Below are 18678 nucleotides of genomic sequence, written 5' to 3'. Positions count from 1 at the left end.
ATATTACTATTTTATATTATTTTGAAAATTTATATAACTTGAAAAAATTTGTATAAGCAAGACTACTCCGTAGGTAACATCATACTGTAAAGCGGTTTTCATTTGTTTTTCATTTCCTGTTTGTTTTATTCACACTTTATTAAAAAAAAAACGTTTTGGAAAGGCGTCGAACATTAATCGCACACGCAAGAAAAATACTATGCACCGGTCCTGCTTGATGATGATCTTATTATAGAGGTTAAAATGTTGAGTATCATTTTTCTTAATTATAAGTAAAGTAATTGCTTTAGCACTTTTGTGTGTTTTTGTCTCCATAAATTTTACTCAATGAAACTAGACCTGTTATTCCTTATGGAACCACAGCTGGCAATCTCAGTAATGACTGTCCGTCCTCAATTGCCCAAACTACCCCTTACATAGTTCCTTCCTTTACAAGAAAGGCAATGTGCATTCCAATTTCTGACATCCGATGTCAGAAAATGGCAAGCCTTGAATTCTTTCAGTTTGATCTGCTCTGGTTCATATCCCCAGTAATATTCATTGATGCCATGTTTTTTAAAATTAATATAAAATATTCAACACTATCCCTTTGGCCAAAGCTCCAAAAGTTAAGCAAACAACCCTATGTACATTGTAGTCAAATGTTGTTGTCGATTACAATGTGCATAGTAGTCAACAACAGCATTTGAATTCGATGTGCATAGGTTCAAAATTTCCTTACTATGCTTTGTTACATTCAGTTGCCATCTTTATTGCTGTCCAAATTTTGATAATCATAACCTCTGATTATCTTTTTCTAATGCATGATTTTTTTGGAGCCTAAATATCTAAATAGTGAGGTCATCAGCTTTAGGACTGATGTTTACAACTAAAGCTGGCTTTAGTTGTAAACATTTACGATTTACAATTCTAAGAATGGATCACACTGGTAGTCATGCTGAGATATTTACTGTTAGCATTTGCCTGAAATAAATAGTATATTCATCCACCAGGATACTAGATAATCTTCACCTTCCTGCTAACACTCTTGAACTTTTCATAACCTGCCATTTTGTCCTTGCATGTTACCATGGTACACCTTTCACTTAGCCATTCTCATATCCTTTTGGCATTACAGGCAATCGACCAACCTTTGCCGGCAAAGGTTGGTCGATTGGTAGAGACTCTGCTACTAATGGCTCAGTTAAGTAAGTTTGAGCACGGTTAGTAGTTGGAAGGGGACCAATCGTTCGATGCTGTTGGTACACTCTCCCTTGATGAGTCCTTGGACTCCCTGGAGGTGTCAAATAATAACAATATAATATAACTACAGTAGTGCCACATGGGATGGCCTTAGTGACTTCTCCTCTTTTCTATAGTCTGATTACTGTTTCCATTTTCTGATAGAAACACTTATTCCAAAAGATTAACAGAAATAATTCTAACTGAAACGAAGACCTTCATCCCTTATTCCAGTCCAGATCTTTCTCTATCCAAACTGGTTTTCCAACATATGCCAAGGCAGTCAAAGAAAAATATTCAGCATATCACAAATGGCTTAAGACCAAAACTCCTACTTTGTACCCAGTCTACACTATAGTTCTTAACAAATGCCAGAAAACTATTAAAAAATCAAAATCTGATTTTAAAATGGCCAAATGCAGAAAGCGGTTCAAATGCCAAATGTCTTCTGATCTCTCACCAGGACCATTGGATTCATATTCTGCCCTTGCATGCCCCTCCTTCCCCTCTTACTCATCTTAATAGTATGGATTTCAGTATTACCCAAAAATAAAGGCTTTTTTTTTTGTGCACCAACAATCTGACACAGCTCTCTTCTTAGATCTAATGAGTTAACCTTTGTAGAAAACAGTGCTCTTATCACTGCTCATTACATTTGTTTACTTTTATTTTTTATGTAAATCATTAGGAGTGTAGTGCATTATTGACTTTATTTCATGATTCATGAATTCATCTTCACACTTCCATCATCTAATTTTTTGTTTGCTTGTACCTATATTCTAATTTATTCATACTAAAAATGCCCTTGATATCCTTGTGAAAATTTTATAATAAGCAAGTTAATCACATAAATTATCTGTTTATTCTTTTTCATAAAATGTCCACTTAAGTTTCCTTGTAAAACATATTTGCACTTCATTATCAGATTAGAAATCTCTGTATATTTCTGGTCATTTGCATAGTTAAAATATGTTTTTGCTTTGTATATTAATAAGGTAGTTGATGGGAATGTCATTTATAGAGCCTTGTAGATGAGTGGGATGTCTTCACTCAGAATGAAGGGATATCTCCAAGGGACTTGTATAGAGGTGGGAAGCAGTGAGTAGGCAGTGGTGAGTGTAGGAACAGTGAATGAATTTGAGACATATTATGATGCATATTGTGATGACCTCCTTAGTCCTGCAATATCTTGGAGATCTAATGATGAAGATAATATTCTCATGTTGTCCACAGACTCATCGTGAGAAATTAGCTTTAACCTGCATATGCATATTGGGCCTTAAATAAATCCATTCTCTCAGCAACCCATCCTTGCAGTTTATTTCAGCTTTCCACTGTGGAGTCAAGTATATTCTGAATGGGATGTCTAGTATTTCCCAAATTCTCCACCCAAGTAAAAAAAACCCCTTCAAACTTCCCTTTGTTGCTGATTTTGTGCTGTTGAAAATGTTGCTCTTAACCAATAGTCTCTTACTTATTGTCATAAGCACTAATTAAAAAGAAAGTATTACTACTTTGATACTCCTCCTCCTTAAGAGGAGAAATATCCTCTTACACATCTTAGATCATTTCTTTTGTTCTTGCAAACATAACTCCAGTAGACATTTCTGCAACTGCTGATCATGTGCCATATCCTGACATCCTTCTCATTGAGTTTCTTTGGGCCCCTTCTTCCATGTCCTTATCCTCTCAAAACATCAGATCTAGGTGGCATATTTATTGTAGTTGAACTGATGTCTTATGCAAAGACATCAGTTCAATTATATTTTGTGCTGTTGAAAATGTTGCTCTTACCCAATAGTCTCTTACATATTGTCATAAGCACTAATTAAAAAGAAAGTATTACTACTTTGATACCCCTTCTCCTTAAGAGGAAAAATATCCTCTTACACATCTTAGATCATTTCTTTTGTTCTTGCAAACATAACTCCAGTAGACATTTCTGCAACTGCTGATCATGTGCCATATCCTGACATCCTTCTCATTGAGTTTCTTTGGGCCCCCCTCTTCCAGGTCCTTATCCTCTCAAAACATCAGATCTAGGTGGCATATTTGTTGTAGTTGAACTGATGTCTTATGCAAAGACATCAGTTCAATTATACCACTTTCAGGGCATTTTGAATGTAAAGAAAAACTGGATGGCAGAGGAGTAAAAGATCTGGACATGCTTATGTAACAAGTTGAATTATAACATATGATAGACATGTTAAATAGTTGCAGAGAATAACTGCTATCATAAAGGGAATGTTGATATGTATTAACAGTGATGTAGAGATTCTGTAAGATGATTTAATAGTTAGTGTTAAGTTATGTGTATTGAGGTGAAAAGGTACCATGCCACGTATTACATTGATGGAAATGGACTTCATCATGCAAGAAATTGACGAGGCTGTGGATTTGGGAGTGATGGTGGACATGGAATTGAAGTCCATAGGATATATTGCGGTAGTGTACAAAATAAGTAGTGATAAAGATGTTATTATTCTATAAGGCTGTAATATGGCTTCTTCTGGACCATGTGCACTGATGCAGCTGTATCAAAGCCTTTGTGCACGTAGTATGGGAGAGGATTCAGATTCAGCTGATCAAAATGGTGACTGTAGAGTGTTCTGTCAAGGGAAAACAAGGAGTTACTCTTGGAAGCATGAAAGTATAATTAATAAGACTGTAGGGACTAGATTTTTTATGGACTCCACATAACAGAGGTTTTTATTTAATAATATTTTTTTTGAGTCTAGAACAAAGATTTCTCTCCTTAGCTACTACTTTTTTGAATTCAACCCCATTCACAAATAAAACCACACTTTTTGTGTCACCAGATAATTTAATCAGAATCATATATGCAATTTTCAGATTTGCAGAAATTCAGGTTCTTTATAATTCATCAAGAAGAAATTAATTTTTGCAAGTCTCTTAAATTAAGTGACTGGGATACAACCAGAAATATTATTCAGGACCTCCCTGGAGTCACAACTCATCATTTTAGACAACACAATCTATCATGCTTTTCATTAAATTTGCTCACTCTCCATTCTCTGAACCACCCTGTCAGGCAATGCATTCCTTGGTCCAGCCACTCTCCATTCAAAAAAGCCACTTCCCACAATCATATTACTTCCTTTTGCAAGTAGTATTCGATGGCTCCTTTTCATTATTCCTTCCCCTTGTTCTGCCATATGAAAGATCGTTCCGGTGCCAATCTTGTAACTTTCAACAGTTTAAATGTTTCAACCATACCATCACAATTCTTTGGTTAGCATTCTCTTGGTCTATCTTCATAACTAACATTGTACACTCCTGCTATTAATTTTGTTATCTGTCTTTGTATCCCCCCCCCCTCAAAGTTAACCATTTCTGAGCACAGTAAACTAGTGTAGTCTGATCATGATTTTTTTAGTTGAATCATCACTCTTTTATCTCTGTCAGCATCCTTCTCAGTATTGTAGCAGTCCTCTATGTCATCCTAATCACCTTTGCAATGGTTCCTAAACTTCAAATTGCTATCAGTGATCATCTTAAGATCCTGCAACTCCTCCATTTCCTCAATTTTGTTCATCTTTAATAGAGTAATCCTCTTTTGTGAACATGCTAGATATTTCCTTAAATGGGTCCCAACTTTGGTTCCAACAAAAATATTAAAATATTATCTAACAGTTTATTCAAATGTTATAGAACTTTATATGATATTTTGTAAAGAATTATGATAGGGAGGAGCCTCTGTAGCTCAGTGGAAGTGGTGTTTACACTCCTCAGCACTAAACTACCCGAAGAAAGAGCATCATGAGTTCAAATCTAGTCGCCGACTAGAGGAACTCTTTCTAAGACTTTTTTCGACCAGTTCCCGATTTGGTCGATCTCTGGCACGGGCATGTGGGGTTTTTCCCTTCTCTCCCAGAAACTCGAGGTTTTTCGACCCGTAAACTCTAGGAAATCGACCGTAGAACCCACACTTTTTTCAGACATCAAAAATATTGTGTTAGGGTTAGGTAACATGAGATGGCGGCACTTGTTAGCTTTCTCTTCACTGATTGGCTACCAGTGGAGATTGAACTGCCCACTTAATTTTCAAAGATTAGATAGGGCTAAAACGGCCTCGCCTACTCCCTATATACAGGAATAAAGGGCGTTAGCTTATTTATTTATTTTTATTATGATAGAGAAAATAGTTGTCATTTTCATGTTTAGCATGCTTAAATTACTAAATATCAGCTAAACTTTTCCAGACCCATAAACTATATATTTGAGTTATTAATGAAAATATTGATAACCATTCTGATTACTGGGTTTTCAGGTCGTTTAATGTTATCACCACATTCTATTTAAGTGATGTTTTTTTTACTCTGTTATAGTAATCGTAATCCTTTTATGTGAAGTGTTCATATAATCCATGACTTATAAGATCTAGGGAATTGTTATATTAACATCATAGTATGTTTAAAATGTGTTCCATTCCTAATGCTAGTATACACATGTTATTTATTTCACAACTCTTATTTTATTTATATCTTATTGTAGCATGCCATTATAATGAGAGCTAAAATTTAGTTTCATATGAGATTAAATTTGATCTTGATATTCATAGAGAAATCTCTCCAACTGAAACATGTTCAGATAAATCATATCACGAATACATAAAGACTTGACATGTCTGGTTTTGCAAAAGAGGTTTCTTTTCTTCCTTCCCACCAACTTGTTTGTGTGGATAGAGTCTATCCATGCATTTCCCTAAGATATTCAGTGTTATTATGAGTTACTCATTATGTTACTTCTTGCAGCATATTGTCTAAGATAGATCAGGCTGAAATTGGATGAGTCTGTGTGACTATTCAAAGTTTTAACATTTTACATAATGTGTACAGGAACATGCACACAAATATCTGTACAACTTCCATACTTTATATTTGAAAAAAATAATAATAATAAAAAAAACTGCAGTTATGAATTTCATTGGATGTTAGCTGTTGTAATGGATCACTTAGATGATACATTTCTTAAAGAATTGTCAGTCTTATCTTATGGAAGAAAGTGATCAGTATGTTGATCTTGTAAGTGGCCAGAAGCGTAGAATTTAGTAGTAGTAAAGAGTGATTTTCTGAAAATATGAGGGTGGTGTGAAAAGTTCTCAGCTTCGACCATAGATAGTAACACTATCGGTAGGATTTTTTTTCTCCTAAGTTGGTACATCTGTCATAAGCAGCCATGCAAAGTTGCAAGTTATTCTATCAAGTAGTTTGTTTTATACAGCTGTCTGAAGCAAAAGTGTTGTCTGTATCCCTTGAAATAAATAAAATTGAGTATCATGCAGTTATAAAATTCTTTGTAAAAGATTTAACACCAAGAGAAATTCATTCGAAGTTCATAAAAGTTTATGGGCACTCTTCTCCTTCGTTTTCGACAATTAAGAAATGGGCTGTCAAGTTTAAACGTGGCCGTACCAGCCTTGAAAGCGATCCATATGAAGGACGTCAAAAAGTGTAACAACACCAGAAATCATTAATCAAGTGCATGATATGGTATTGAATGACCAGCAAGTCAAAGTGCGTGAAACTGCTGAGACTATAGGCATTTCAAAAGAACGTGTAGGATATATTTTGCATGAAGATTTGCATATGAAAAAGCTTTGTGCAAGATGGATGCTGTGCTTGCTCACAGCAGATCAAAAATGCACTCGTGAAAATCTCTGAACAGTGCTTGGAGCATTTTAATAAGAATAAAACTGATTTTGTGCATCGATTTATTACTATGGATGAGACTTGGATTCACCATTACCCACCAGAATCCAAACAGCAGTCAAAACAATGTGACGGAAGCCGGTTGTTCAGCGCCAAAGAAGACAAAGTCAGTTCCATCAGCAGGAAAGATCGTGGCATCGGTTTTTTGGGATTCTAAAGGCATTTTGTTTATTAATTATCTTGAAAAGGGTAAAACAATAACCGGGGAATATTATTCTGATCTTTTAACCAGACTAGACGAAAAAATTCATGAGAAAAGACCTGGTTTGCAGAAGAAAAAATCATCTTTCATCAGGACAATGCTCCTGCCCACAAAGGCGTTTTGCCAATGGGAAAATTAAGGGATCTGCACTATGAATTGTTGGAACATGCATCCTATTCCCCAGATTTCATTCTCTCTGACTTCTATCTCTTCCCAAAACTAAAACTTTTCCTTGCTGGTCAGCGTTTTTCTTCGAATCATGATTGTAGTTGTGGAGGGGTATTTTGTAGATCTTACTGAGAACTACTACAGGGACAATATAATGGTGCTAGAGCATTGCTGGAATAAATGTATTAGTCTTAAGGGAGATTATGCTGAAAAATAAAAATAATTTTGAAATTATAAATTCGTTTTTTCATTGTTTGGCTAAGAACTTTTCAGACCACTCTGGTATATTACTGGTTATTTCTCTTAGTTGAGGATTCTGCTTAATGACAGAGATGGAGGGTGGGGGGGGGGAGATGATCTAGAAAAGTATTTCAACAAAGAGCTGTATAAAATAGAGTTGTATTCTAGAAGTTAGAGGAAGGAGCACTGTGAGAATCAAATGAATGTCTGAAACTGTTATAAAGAAAATTCACATTTTTCATCAAATACAAGTATTGTTAGGAAGCAAAAACAGGAATGTGAAATCCTTAACCTCTCTTACTTTTCCTCATTTGCTAATAGTGAGGAACAATAGGTTGTGCACATAATGAATAGGTACTTTTTTTTTAGTTTTTTAACCTGATAGTGTTTCTCTATTGAATAATATGGCTAAACATATAGATTCAATTGTGAATGAAAGAAGGTTGAAGTGTAATGATAGACTCATGTGCACTGGTTGGCTGAGTACAGTACCGTCAACAGGGTGTAGCATAGAAGCAGCCTGCCTCATGGCCACTATGCTAACAATTCCTGTTAGCGTAGTGGAGCAAGTGCAGAAAGAAGTTTTTCCAAGCTTAAACCGATTAAAAATTATTTGTGAATAGCAGTGACCCAAGAAAGATTGTTAGTCTTGCAACTATATCGATAGAGGTGGACATAGCTTATCATTTAAAGTTAGAAGAGCTTATAAACAGTTTTATTGTGTGATATTCCCGTAGAGCAAACATTTAATTAATATTATTATGTGATCATTTTGCATTAATGTTTCTCTTGTAATAAAAACAAAATAGCATTTGGAGATTTTCTTATATTTTTGTCTTATAATCCATCAGGGGCGATATGTAATTGTTTGCCTCAGGGTATGATGTAATATGGCGACGGCCCTGGCTGAGTAGTTAATACATCTGCTCTCTAACCAACAAGCTGTGAGTTCAGTTGATGGCACAAGCATAGAGGTTTGTTTTTAGGTAGGAAATAAATTTCATTGCCCTCTGTGAGACCACTGCCTTGCTTATTGCCTGGAGTGGCTTGAAAAAGTTCCATGTTTGGGCTCTAGAGCAGGGTTTCCAAACTATGCAAAAATAACTAATAACATTGTGGTTATTTAATCGGAGTTGGGAAAGTTGATGGGATTGGATAGTAGGATAAATTGCACTACAGAAGTATGAAGGTTAGTATTGCTTGCAAACTACAGCCAATATTTCAATTTAAATATAGTAAAAATCATGAAGAAAGTGGTGAGAAGAATGCAGTACTCATTTGTAATATGGTCTTCCTAGGTATGGATTAATGATTTAGTTAAATAGATGTGTTTATTAGCCTGCTGTTATTTTTTGAATGGACAATGAAGACTAGAAATTATGTTGTAGTTCATCAGTATTTGACAGCAGTACCTTGTGTGTGTGTAACAAAAAAAAAGCTTTTATGCAGGCCAGTATGGATTTGTTAAAGGGCACTCTTGCTTTAGCAATCTGGTAACCTTTTTCAAGAGCAGTGGTGTACATTATTTGCAACATATGGGTTTGGATATCAGGTTAGTGGATTGGATGGGCTCTCTGGTAGATATCAGAGAGTTACATATGGGGGAGCAATATCAGGGAGTAGGAAGTTACAAGTGGAGTTCCACAAGGTTCAGTTCTGGGACTATCACTATTCAATCTTTGTCAATGATATTGTCAGAACTACAGAGAGATGCTCAGTTTACAGATGATGGGGAAGCTGGGGAAGGTTATTAGTAATAGTGCTGATGTTTTGGCTTTTCAAGAGGATTTGAATGGTCTGGAAAGGTGAAAAAATGAATGGGAATATGTTTTATACAACTAAATGTAAGGTTTTAAAATTTGGGATCCACAGATGGGATACTTCATACTCACTTATTGTGGTTATACTGGAAGAGGTGGAGGAAGGAAGGGATCGCAAGATGATTGTGGATAGAGATTTGAAGTTCCAAAGACATATTGCAAAGGTTGTGAAGAGAATTGCTGCAGTGTTGAGGACATTGACCACAAGAGATAAAAGTGTGGTGGTCCCATTGTATAAAGTTATAATCAGACCACATCTGGATTTCTATGCTCAGATCTGGTTATCGGGATTTGAAGGGGTGAAGTAACCTTAGAGAGGGTGCTGAGACTGGCAACAAAAATGATATCACGACTGTACAATGTTGATTATGAAGAAAGACGGAGGACATGCAGACTGCAGAGTTTGGTGGATAGAAGACAAAGGGGGGGGATATGATTGAGACATTTAAGCTATTGAAGGGTTATCAGGTTGAGGAGATTTTTCATATGGTAGAAGGAGCAAGGTGAGGGCCATCCATGGAAGTTGCAAAAGGGAGTGGTGAGTAAAAGAGTGAGAAGTAAGTTTTTTTGCATGGAGAGTGTAGGAGCATGGAAGCATTGCCTGAAATGGTGGTGAATGTTCAGACAGTGGATGAGTTTAAGGAGTGGTAGGATGGACTTTGTGTTGACCTCCCATGATGAGTCTTGTGACTCCATGGAGGTTAGGAAAATTATAATAATAATAATATTTTTATGGTTTCAGAAGAATATTTTAATGTTTTATTATTATTAGACCTCCTTTAGCATATCTAGCTACTTTGTTGGATAAGCACTAACAATAAAAAAGGAGAAGTTGGTTACATTGAAGATATGAGAAAATATTCTAATAATTTCAGAAACTTGGGAGGACTTACCTTATGTAGCCACTTGCTTCCTTATAGAAAAAGGGGAAGTTTTACCATTTCATTTCTTCAACTTCATCCATATTCTTGGGCTTTTTTTTTAGTTCCTTAGATTACTAGGGATAAACATTTTTAGAAATGTTATAATACTGCTGGTAGTTAAGCTGATTGCCAGTAGTTGTTTTGTATCACAGTAATTTAGTATTGTATTTGTAAAATTGAAGTCTAAGAAAAGAATATATGTCTTGTGATCTTGAAGGACATTTAAATCCTGTCAAGATATGAGAAACATTTAATAACTTTTTTTTTAGTAGAACTTTAATTTGGCTAGAACTTGGATCTTTTTCTCTATAACAAAAAAAAAAAAAAAGAAAAAAGTAAATAAATTAAAAAAAAAAAAAAATGGTCTCCAATTTTGGCATTATTTGCTTTTGGCACATGAGTTCTAAACAGCCAGGCGTCCAGCAGAAAGGCAACCTTTTACAGTACAGTCTATTGGTTTATTTATTTTGTATCCAAACACAAGTGATACAGTAGCAAATAATTCATACAACATAATTTACAACAAATCAGGATACATTACAAATGAGAACAGCTTGAATTTAGTAAGTAAATTATACAGGGAATAATATGTAAAATATGAAGGGGGAAAAATCCTGCATAAGTTATATACAATAAATATGGTCAGATGTTCCCCCAGAATCTTGCACAATCAACTGCTCTTTCTATTCAGGATATAAGATCCTCTTTTGTGCAAGGTGATTGAAGAAGGCGGGGCAAGAAATAAGGTGTTCAATGGACTGGGTTGTCTCACACTCATAATTATCTGGTCACTGGTAGCCCCATTTGATGAGGTTTTGTTTCTAGCTTCCTGTCGTTCGTAGTCTGTTGAGGCTTTTCCAAGTATTCCAGTCCAAGTGGGTACCACGTGGAAGATGTTCAGCTATTGGAATACCAGTATTATTCTCAGGGTATAGTGCAAGCTATTGTTGAAGTCTTGTTCTCTGGAGGGTTTTTAGGTGGTTCAATTGCTAGCAATCTATGTCGTGATCTTCATTTTTGAGGCACTGTAGTCTGGCCAAATAGTGGGTGGTGCTCATCATTCATTTGTCTGCTTCTTTTGTTAGCTGAGAATGCAGATCTTCAAATTGAAGGGGATGCAATACCAGCCAAAGTATACAGGTCTCTTAGTGGTGTTGGTTTCAGGCATCCTGTAATTAAGCAGCAAACTTCTTTCAATGCTAGATCAAGTTTTTCAGCATGGCAAGATCTGGATCATATAGAGCAGGCATATTCAGCAGAATAGCAAAGGGCCAAAGCAGAGGATCCCAGTATGGTAGGGATCTGCTCCCCATTTGGAGGAAGTAAGCTTTCTTAGTATGTCGTTTCTTGCATTAACTTTTGCCTTTGTTTTTTCTATGTGTGTTTTATATGAAATAGTGCGATCGAGAGTCACACCGAGGTAGATTGGGTTATTATTATTCGTGACACCTCCAAGGAGTCCATAGACTCATCGCAGGAGAGGACACCCACTGTACAACTCACCATCTTCACCACTACACGAAACCTCTACTACTAATCATCTACATCAGCACCATCTACTGCATGCCACCACAACAACTGGGATTTTTTGTCTGTAAATTGCATGTGTTCTGAAGGGCCGATTTGTCTGTATGCAAGATGAAAAACGTGAGTTTCCGGGAGAAAATCATGCTACCTCCATATGAGATCAGCTAACTCACCTTTGATTGAAAAAGTCCATATAAAGATTCCTCCTGTCACGATGAGAATCGAACTTAGACCTTTTCTAATTGAAGGGCGCAACATACCTTTGTTCTTCCAATTGCGCTACAGAGCCTCTTAAGGTTCCAGGAATGTTCTATATTAGAGTCTTCACAAGAAATCTGTAGCTTCTTGTTGACTTCCTTATTGTCAAGGTGGAAAAGGTTTTAAATGTATACTGTTATAATATGTGGTTAGAATTAAGACAAATGATAGAGTAGTTTCAATGGACTTGAAATTTTTTGATTGAGCAGTTGTGGGACAGCTCTTCCTACCTCCCAGATCCACAAAAAAGCATTTGTTTTCCAAGAGTGATTGGATCAGAAGGACAAAGCAATAGTCTAGTTATTCTGTATATTTTATTTCTGAGTGTGAAATAGTTTAAAACAATGATATTCGGACAGCAGGAGTTACTGAACAAAGTTACCATTGAAGGATTTCAACTGAAAATGTGGAACACTTCACTTCATATCTTGGATGCCACATGATGCATGACTTGGACCCAAAAAAAGAGAGAAAAATTGAATAGCCAGAGCAACAGCTGTCTTAAAAGCCATGAACAAAATATGGAAGAGCTGAGCTATAAAGATGCATACTAAAGTGCACATTGTGGAAAACTGTATCTTCAGCAGCATGCTTTATGGATGTAAAGCCTGGGTACTCCTAAGAGAATCTGAAAGGAGGATATTGGCATTTGAGAGGAAGTGCTATAGAAAGATCTTGAAGATAAGCTGGATCCAGAAAGTGAACAATGAGGAAATCTATAGACGAAGACAGTCAAAAGAAAACCTGATACAGAAAATAATCAAAAGGAAACTACATCTATTTAGCCATATATATAGAATGAATTATGAAAGAAAATTAAAAACATTGCTGTTTGGAATGATTGAAGGAAAGAATAAAAGATGGAGACCAAACAGAGAATGGGGCCTACAGACTTTCTAGATTTAAATAGGTTTATGGCAGCGTTGAGTTCAGTGATCATGAAATCTGAGTTAATCATATTTTGTTCCTCTCTTGGGGTTCTAAATATCTTACTTTTTTGGGTGACATCGTCAAATGGTTCGGAAACTCTATACACAAACTGAGTCATCTTTCACAAAATAGAATGCAGTGGAAGAATCTTATCAAGATGGCATCAGACACCTGTGGGCATTGAACCAATGGTGGTGGTTGTTGTTGAAATAGTTTATGGTATCATATGCTGCAGTTATGTCTACAAAGACTTCTCCTGTGGCTAGTTTTTGCTCATAACCATTTTCTATATATTGAGTGAAGTTGAGAATTTGTAATGTACAGGATTTGCCTGGTCTAAAACAAACCTGCTCAGTAATAAGATGGGATTCGATTAGGGGTTGTAGCCTATTCAAAATTAATCGTTCATATAGTTTAGAGGTTGCTGAGTAGTGATATAGGTCTGTAATTTTTTGCTTTGGTTGGAGTTTTCCCTGGTTTCAGAAAGGCCACCACTTTACATGCATCCAGATAGTTGGTATCCTTAGGGTTCTGAGGCAAGTGTTGTATAGATTTAATAACCACTCTTTAGTCCTGGGTCCAAAATGTTTAATTTGTTCAGTATCATCAAGGCCTGTAGACTTTCTAGATTTAAATAGGTTTATGGCAGTGTTGAGTTCAGTGATCATGAAATCTGAGTTAATCATATTTTGTTCCTCACTTGGGGTTCTAAATATCCTATTTTTTTGGGTGCTTTTTAGAGAATTTTCCATTCAGCAGCAGCTGGTGAGCAATTTGATTAGCTGTTACCTGTGGATGCTCATATAGCTTAGTGCAATCCTTTCTAATTCTGTTGATAAAGTTCCATGCCTTTCTGCTACTATGAGTCATATCAAGGGCTTCTATTTCTTTTTTCCATGAGGAGCACCTTTCATCTGATCTCAGAGTATAATTTTTCCCCCTGCATGGATAGTCTCCTCTGAGAAGGGGGTTGATGTTGTAGGTAATTAGCATACTGTGCTTTTATATCACTGGAAAGGCCTGGAATGTAGTTTGTGCTGCATCCTCGGGGGGATGTGTTGGTGGAGATTTTCCTCAGATTTTTATGAATTGGGGATACTCTTGAAAGTTTGGAGGGACTGGTCCTATGGAGCAGTCAAGATCTTCCACGAAACCCTTTCAATTAGCTTTTTTTGAAATTAAATTGTCTGTAAAGAACTGTGTTAGGCATAATGGCTGGGTTGAATTGAAGCATTATAGGTCTATGTTGAGTATGTGGAATGGGATTTAAGACCTTTCTAACACAAGTGTTGGATATTTTTGAGCCAACAAATATGAGATCTGGGTTATATCCCCGCTTCTATCTACAACAGTTGCAGGAAGTTTTGGATTATGTATCAGGTTTAGAGAAAAATTTTCAGCCCATTTTTCAATAAGCTCTCCATCTTCATTGGACTTTGTGCAACTCCAATTAACACTATGACTGTTAAAGTCATCTAATGCGACATACATCATGAAAATTATGGAAACAACTACCGTGTTAGAGTAAAACTTTAGTTTAATATAAAGCAAAATAAACACTCAACGTTTTGACCTTCTCATTAGCCAGATCACATCTGTCAGATCAGCCGCAACCTCTCTACAGAGGTCGCAGCTGATCTGACAGATAAAAACAAATTGTTTTAATATAAAAATTCTTACACATATCAAGTGTATAGCTTGGAGGTCAAGACTAGCTGCACATGCGTATATTACGAGTATTATTCCCCACTGTATGTGCCATCCAGTTTGGTTTAGCACATGTTATGTAAAGGTTCGCTACAATCTACATGGCATGCTAAAGTTACTGACCAACCGTTACAACTATTGGCCTGACCTCTGGTGAAAAAAAAAAACTTAATCAAAGCTAGAGTCCTGTTATTATTGTCTGTTAGGTTATAAAATTAAATTAAGCTGGAGAGCAACATGTTTACAAAAAAGGAAAAAAATTAATAAATAATAAATAAAAATAAATAAAATTACTTATATAAGTATACATATAAGTTACAACCAACTGGTATGGATAGTGGCCAATAAAAGCCAAAAGGTTGTGTTCTTATAAGTTCTCTAGTCAGTTTCAAAATTTTTTATTTTTATTTATTATTTATTAATTTTCTTCCTTTTTTTGTAAACATGTTGCTCTCCAGCTTAATTTAATTTTGTAACCTAATAGATAATAATAATAGGACTCTACATTTGATATAAGTTTTTTTTTTTTTTTACCCAGAGGTCAGGCCAATAGTTGTAACCGTTGTCAGTAACTTTAGCATGCCATGTAGATTGTAGTGAAGCTACAATCTACATGGCATATAGATCTTTGTGTGTGTATACTCCAGATGATGACCTTAATGTGAAGGTAGAAATATCAAGTGTTTATTTTGGTTTATATTAAACTAAAGTTTTACTCTAGCATGGTAGTTGTTTTCATAATTTTTATGATGTATTCTGATCACTGTGTAAGCATGAAAAGGATCACCTAATACATTAGTCATGTATGCATTATTATTGAGGAGGATGTTGGGGAAGGAGAAAGCTTCTTGTGGTTTATAAACTGAGATGATTGAGATATTTTTAAATGTGATTGTAATTATCTCAACATTTCTGTTGTTCATTGAGTCAGTGGACAATGGAATTCAGTTTTCTTTAGTGAATATTGCATTACCATATTTATCATGGAGTATGCCATGGATGTAAGGTCTGGCGGCACCTTCCCTTCTGTGAGTTTCTTACAGGCAGAGCACATTGCAGTCATTATCTTTTGCAAATATTTGCAATGAGATCTTGTTTGACACTGGAGAAACCTTCAATATTAAATGATATTATTTTTAGGCATGGCCCCAGGTGGAATTCTTTATGCCAGGAATTTGGGAGTATTTTAGTTTGATCACTTGGTTAGTAGCAGCTTTAGCTTCCCCTAATGGATACTGACAGGGTGCAGGAACAAGAACCTAGCTGCTGCACACTCCCCAGTATATTGCTATCATAATATAAATGACTAAACAAAAGCACTATTTCATAATATAAATGGCTAAACCAAAAAGCACTATTTTTATTAGTGCTTTTGCTTTTTTAAAGCAAACATGGGGGGCTTCTGTGCAGATCCTTGTATTCTGAATAGTGCAATAGAAAGACAAATCCAATGCTAAAGGTTGTATTCTTATAAGTTCTCTAGTCAATTTCAGAATTTTTGTTTCAAAATATTTAATGTTCATGTCAGGATGTGTCTTGTATTCACAATTAGTCATATAATACAGCCCAGCTGAAACATGTTAACTGTAAAAGGATAAAATTAGTGAAGGGATTTTATCATATTAATACAGAGGGGAAAGAACAAGAGGCCAACCCTAGAAGTCATGTAAGGGTGTGGTGAAGAAGGGTGTCAGGTGTAGATTGTTTATATGAAAAATTGTGAATGAATGGAATTTTATCACATTGCATTGTAAAGGTAGAGGGAGTGTTGAGTATTTAAAGTTCAGTGTGATAAATATGATGTTGGAATGAACCTCCCACAATGTGCCTGCTGACTCCATGGAGATTAGTGTGTGATAATAATCATGGATTTTTAAATATCTTTTCAATTCAATAGTTTCCTATCATCAAATTGAAGCTTTCTAGGTTCTTCCTTCAGTTATACCTTTCTGCATCTCCAACAAAAGTGTTGGAGATAATTCCTGCTATTTCTTATTTATGGAACTGTCACCACAAGTACAGTAGCATATTAAATTTCTTCAATATTACAAAATAATTTGATAATAGAACATAGTTCATCACTGTGTGCTATTGCTGTAAGAATGTATGTGATACTGAGTATCAGCAGTGCTTTGCATTATCAGTTATAAAATTTATTGTGCACTGTAATTAGCTACTATTCAGCAACCAATCATCTTCATCAGGTCATTTCTAGTTTGTGTAAGTTATGGAATGGATACTGCATAAAATGACAGTATATCTTGAAGTGTTCATACAGGCATAAGCTAGGTCTCTTGCTAATAGATCAAAAGATAATCTTTAGCGAAATTGGTGTCATTTGGATTATTGACTAACAATAATGAGAGGAAGGTCATGCAATAAAGTCCTATTTTGCTTTGTTTTGTACCACTAATGACCATGTCAGAATAATAATAATAAAAGAAAGTTTTTTTGTTTTTTTTGAAGGTCCCAGTCATAAGATTTTCTCTACCAATTGTAATTCTAGTGGAAGCTTTGTATTTCTGAATTGAATGAGAAGTTGCATTATTATTTCAGTGCAGTTCAGAAATCAGATGCCTAATGTTTTGTCATGGATTTTCCTTTCCAGACAGGCAGCATTACTTGATGATGATGAAAAATCATACACATGTAACTGTGTATCATTTCTATCCTGATTAGTCTCTTTCATTATACATCATGCTTCCATTGGCATCTGCAGGCATGACTCAGAAAATAGGATTAATAAATTATTTCCTTCTTGTGATTGATTCCAGATGGAACAGATACCTGGCTGATCAGGAATGACTAGAGAATTTCACAGTATGTTTAAATTGGACAACTGTGGGCTCAGGAATATTCTCTTTCTGCTTTAGTACTACTATTTGTAATATATTCTATATCAGAACTGCTTAGGAATGACCCATGCATGATAAGTAGATACTTTTGGAATTGATGCAATGTTTTGTCTGGTGTGTCATCAGGAACTTTCTACTTGAGGTTTGTATATCTTTTGGATAGTACAGGTGTATATAAGTACAATATCATTAACCCAGTTTATATTAATCCAGCTATAGTCACACCTATTTTCATATTTCTTTAAAGCTAACAGTTTTTGTTTATTTCTTTTTCATTTATTTATTATTTATTTATTTATTTTTTTTTTGTTTCTTCAGGTGTCAATAATTCAAGTTATATGCATGACTTGGTAATGCTGACAATCATAATTGAACACCTAATATAATTGTGTGTAGTTATATACATACACAACTGAATTTCTCCATTTACAAAATGTTAAATTCAGCCATAGCTGCCAGTTTAAATAATGCCAATATGCCTGTAGGAAAGCAGGTAAGTCATTTACTATATAATTTAACAATTGCATTTATTTTCTAGCTACTTTCTGGTAGAGTATTTTGAAAATGCTTTGGTGCACTATTTTAAAGGTGCCAGAAAAAGATGAGTAGAAATCGATTTTTCAACTGACATTGGACACAGAGAAAAGATGAACTGTAATTCTTTTTTCAGCTGGACATTATTTATTAATTATGCAGTAATTAAAAAATGTTTATATTCTAAAGTGTATCTCCAAAACTCCTTTGCTTGAATATTATTAATAAGATTGTTAGCATTATGCACCAGTCTTCTTTCTTTCTTTAGCAACAAATGTTCCAACTGTGAAGCTGTCAAGTCAGGCAGTTCAGATCTCTCCATTTCTTTATATCCTCCCAAATTTTTCTGTCATGAGCACTGTATCATTTCAGTTTTTTTTTTTTTTTTTTTTTTTTTTTTTAATTCTCTGCTTTTTCCATGGTCTTCCTCTTGGTCTCTTCTCCTCAGATTTCATTGCATTCATTTTTCTTGGTATTCTTTCTAAATTCATCCTCATTAGATGTCCAAACTACTTCAAGTGAAAGTTCCTAAGCATTTCTTTAACACTTTTTAGTCCTAAA

General features: G+C 35.2%; 1 protein-coding gene across 4 annotated transcripts in view; it reads left to right on the top strand.

Annotated features, from left to right (window-relative positions):
• Window positions 1–18678, top strand: part of LOC150109060 (uncharacterized) — a 339899-nt gene that overhangs the window by 19088 nt on the left and 302133 nt on the right. For all 4 annotated transcript variants that reach the window (XM_090405164.1, XM_090405171.1, XM_090405179.1 and 1 more), the window contains exon 2: window positions 17902–18076. In XM_090405164.1, coding sequence (XP_090261290.1) covers window positions 18017–18076 — 60 coding nt within the window. In that variant the 5' untranslated portion in view covers window positions 17902–18016. The remainder of the gene's footprint in view (window positions 1–17901; window positions 18077–18678) is intronic.

The sequence above is a fragment of the Typopeltis vanoorti genome, chromosome 2, assembly GCF_054136105.1.
Source record: "Typopeltis vanoorti isolate ZY-2024b chromosome 2, IOZ_Tvanoo_1.0, whole genome shotgun sequence".
Taxonomy (NCBI): Eukaryota; Metazoa; Arthropoda; class Arachnida; order Uropygi; family Thelyphonidae; genus Typopeltis; species Typopeltis vanoorti.
Note: the sequence above shows the minus strand (reverse complement) of the source record. Positions and strands in the feature narration are given on the sequence as shown.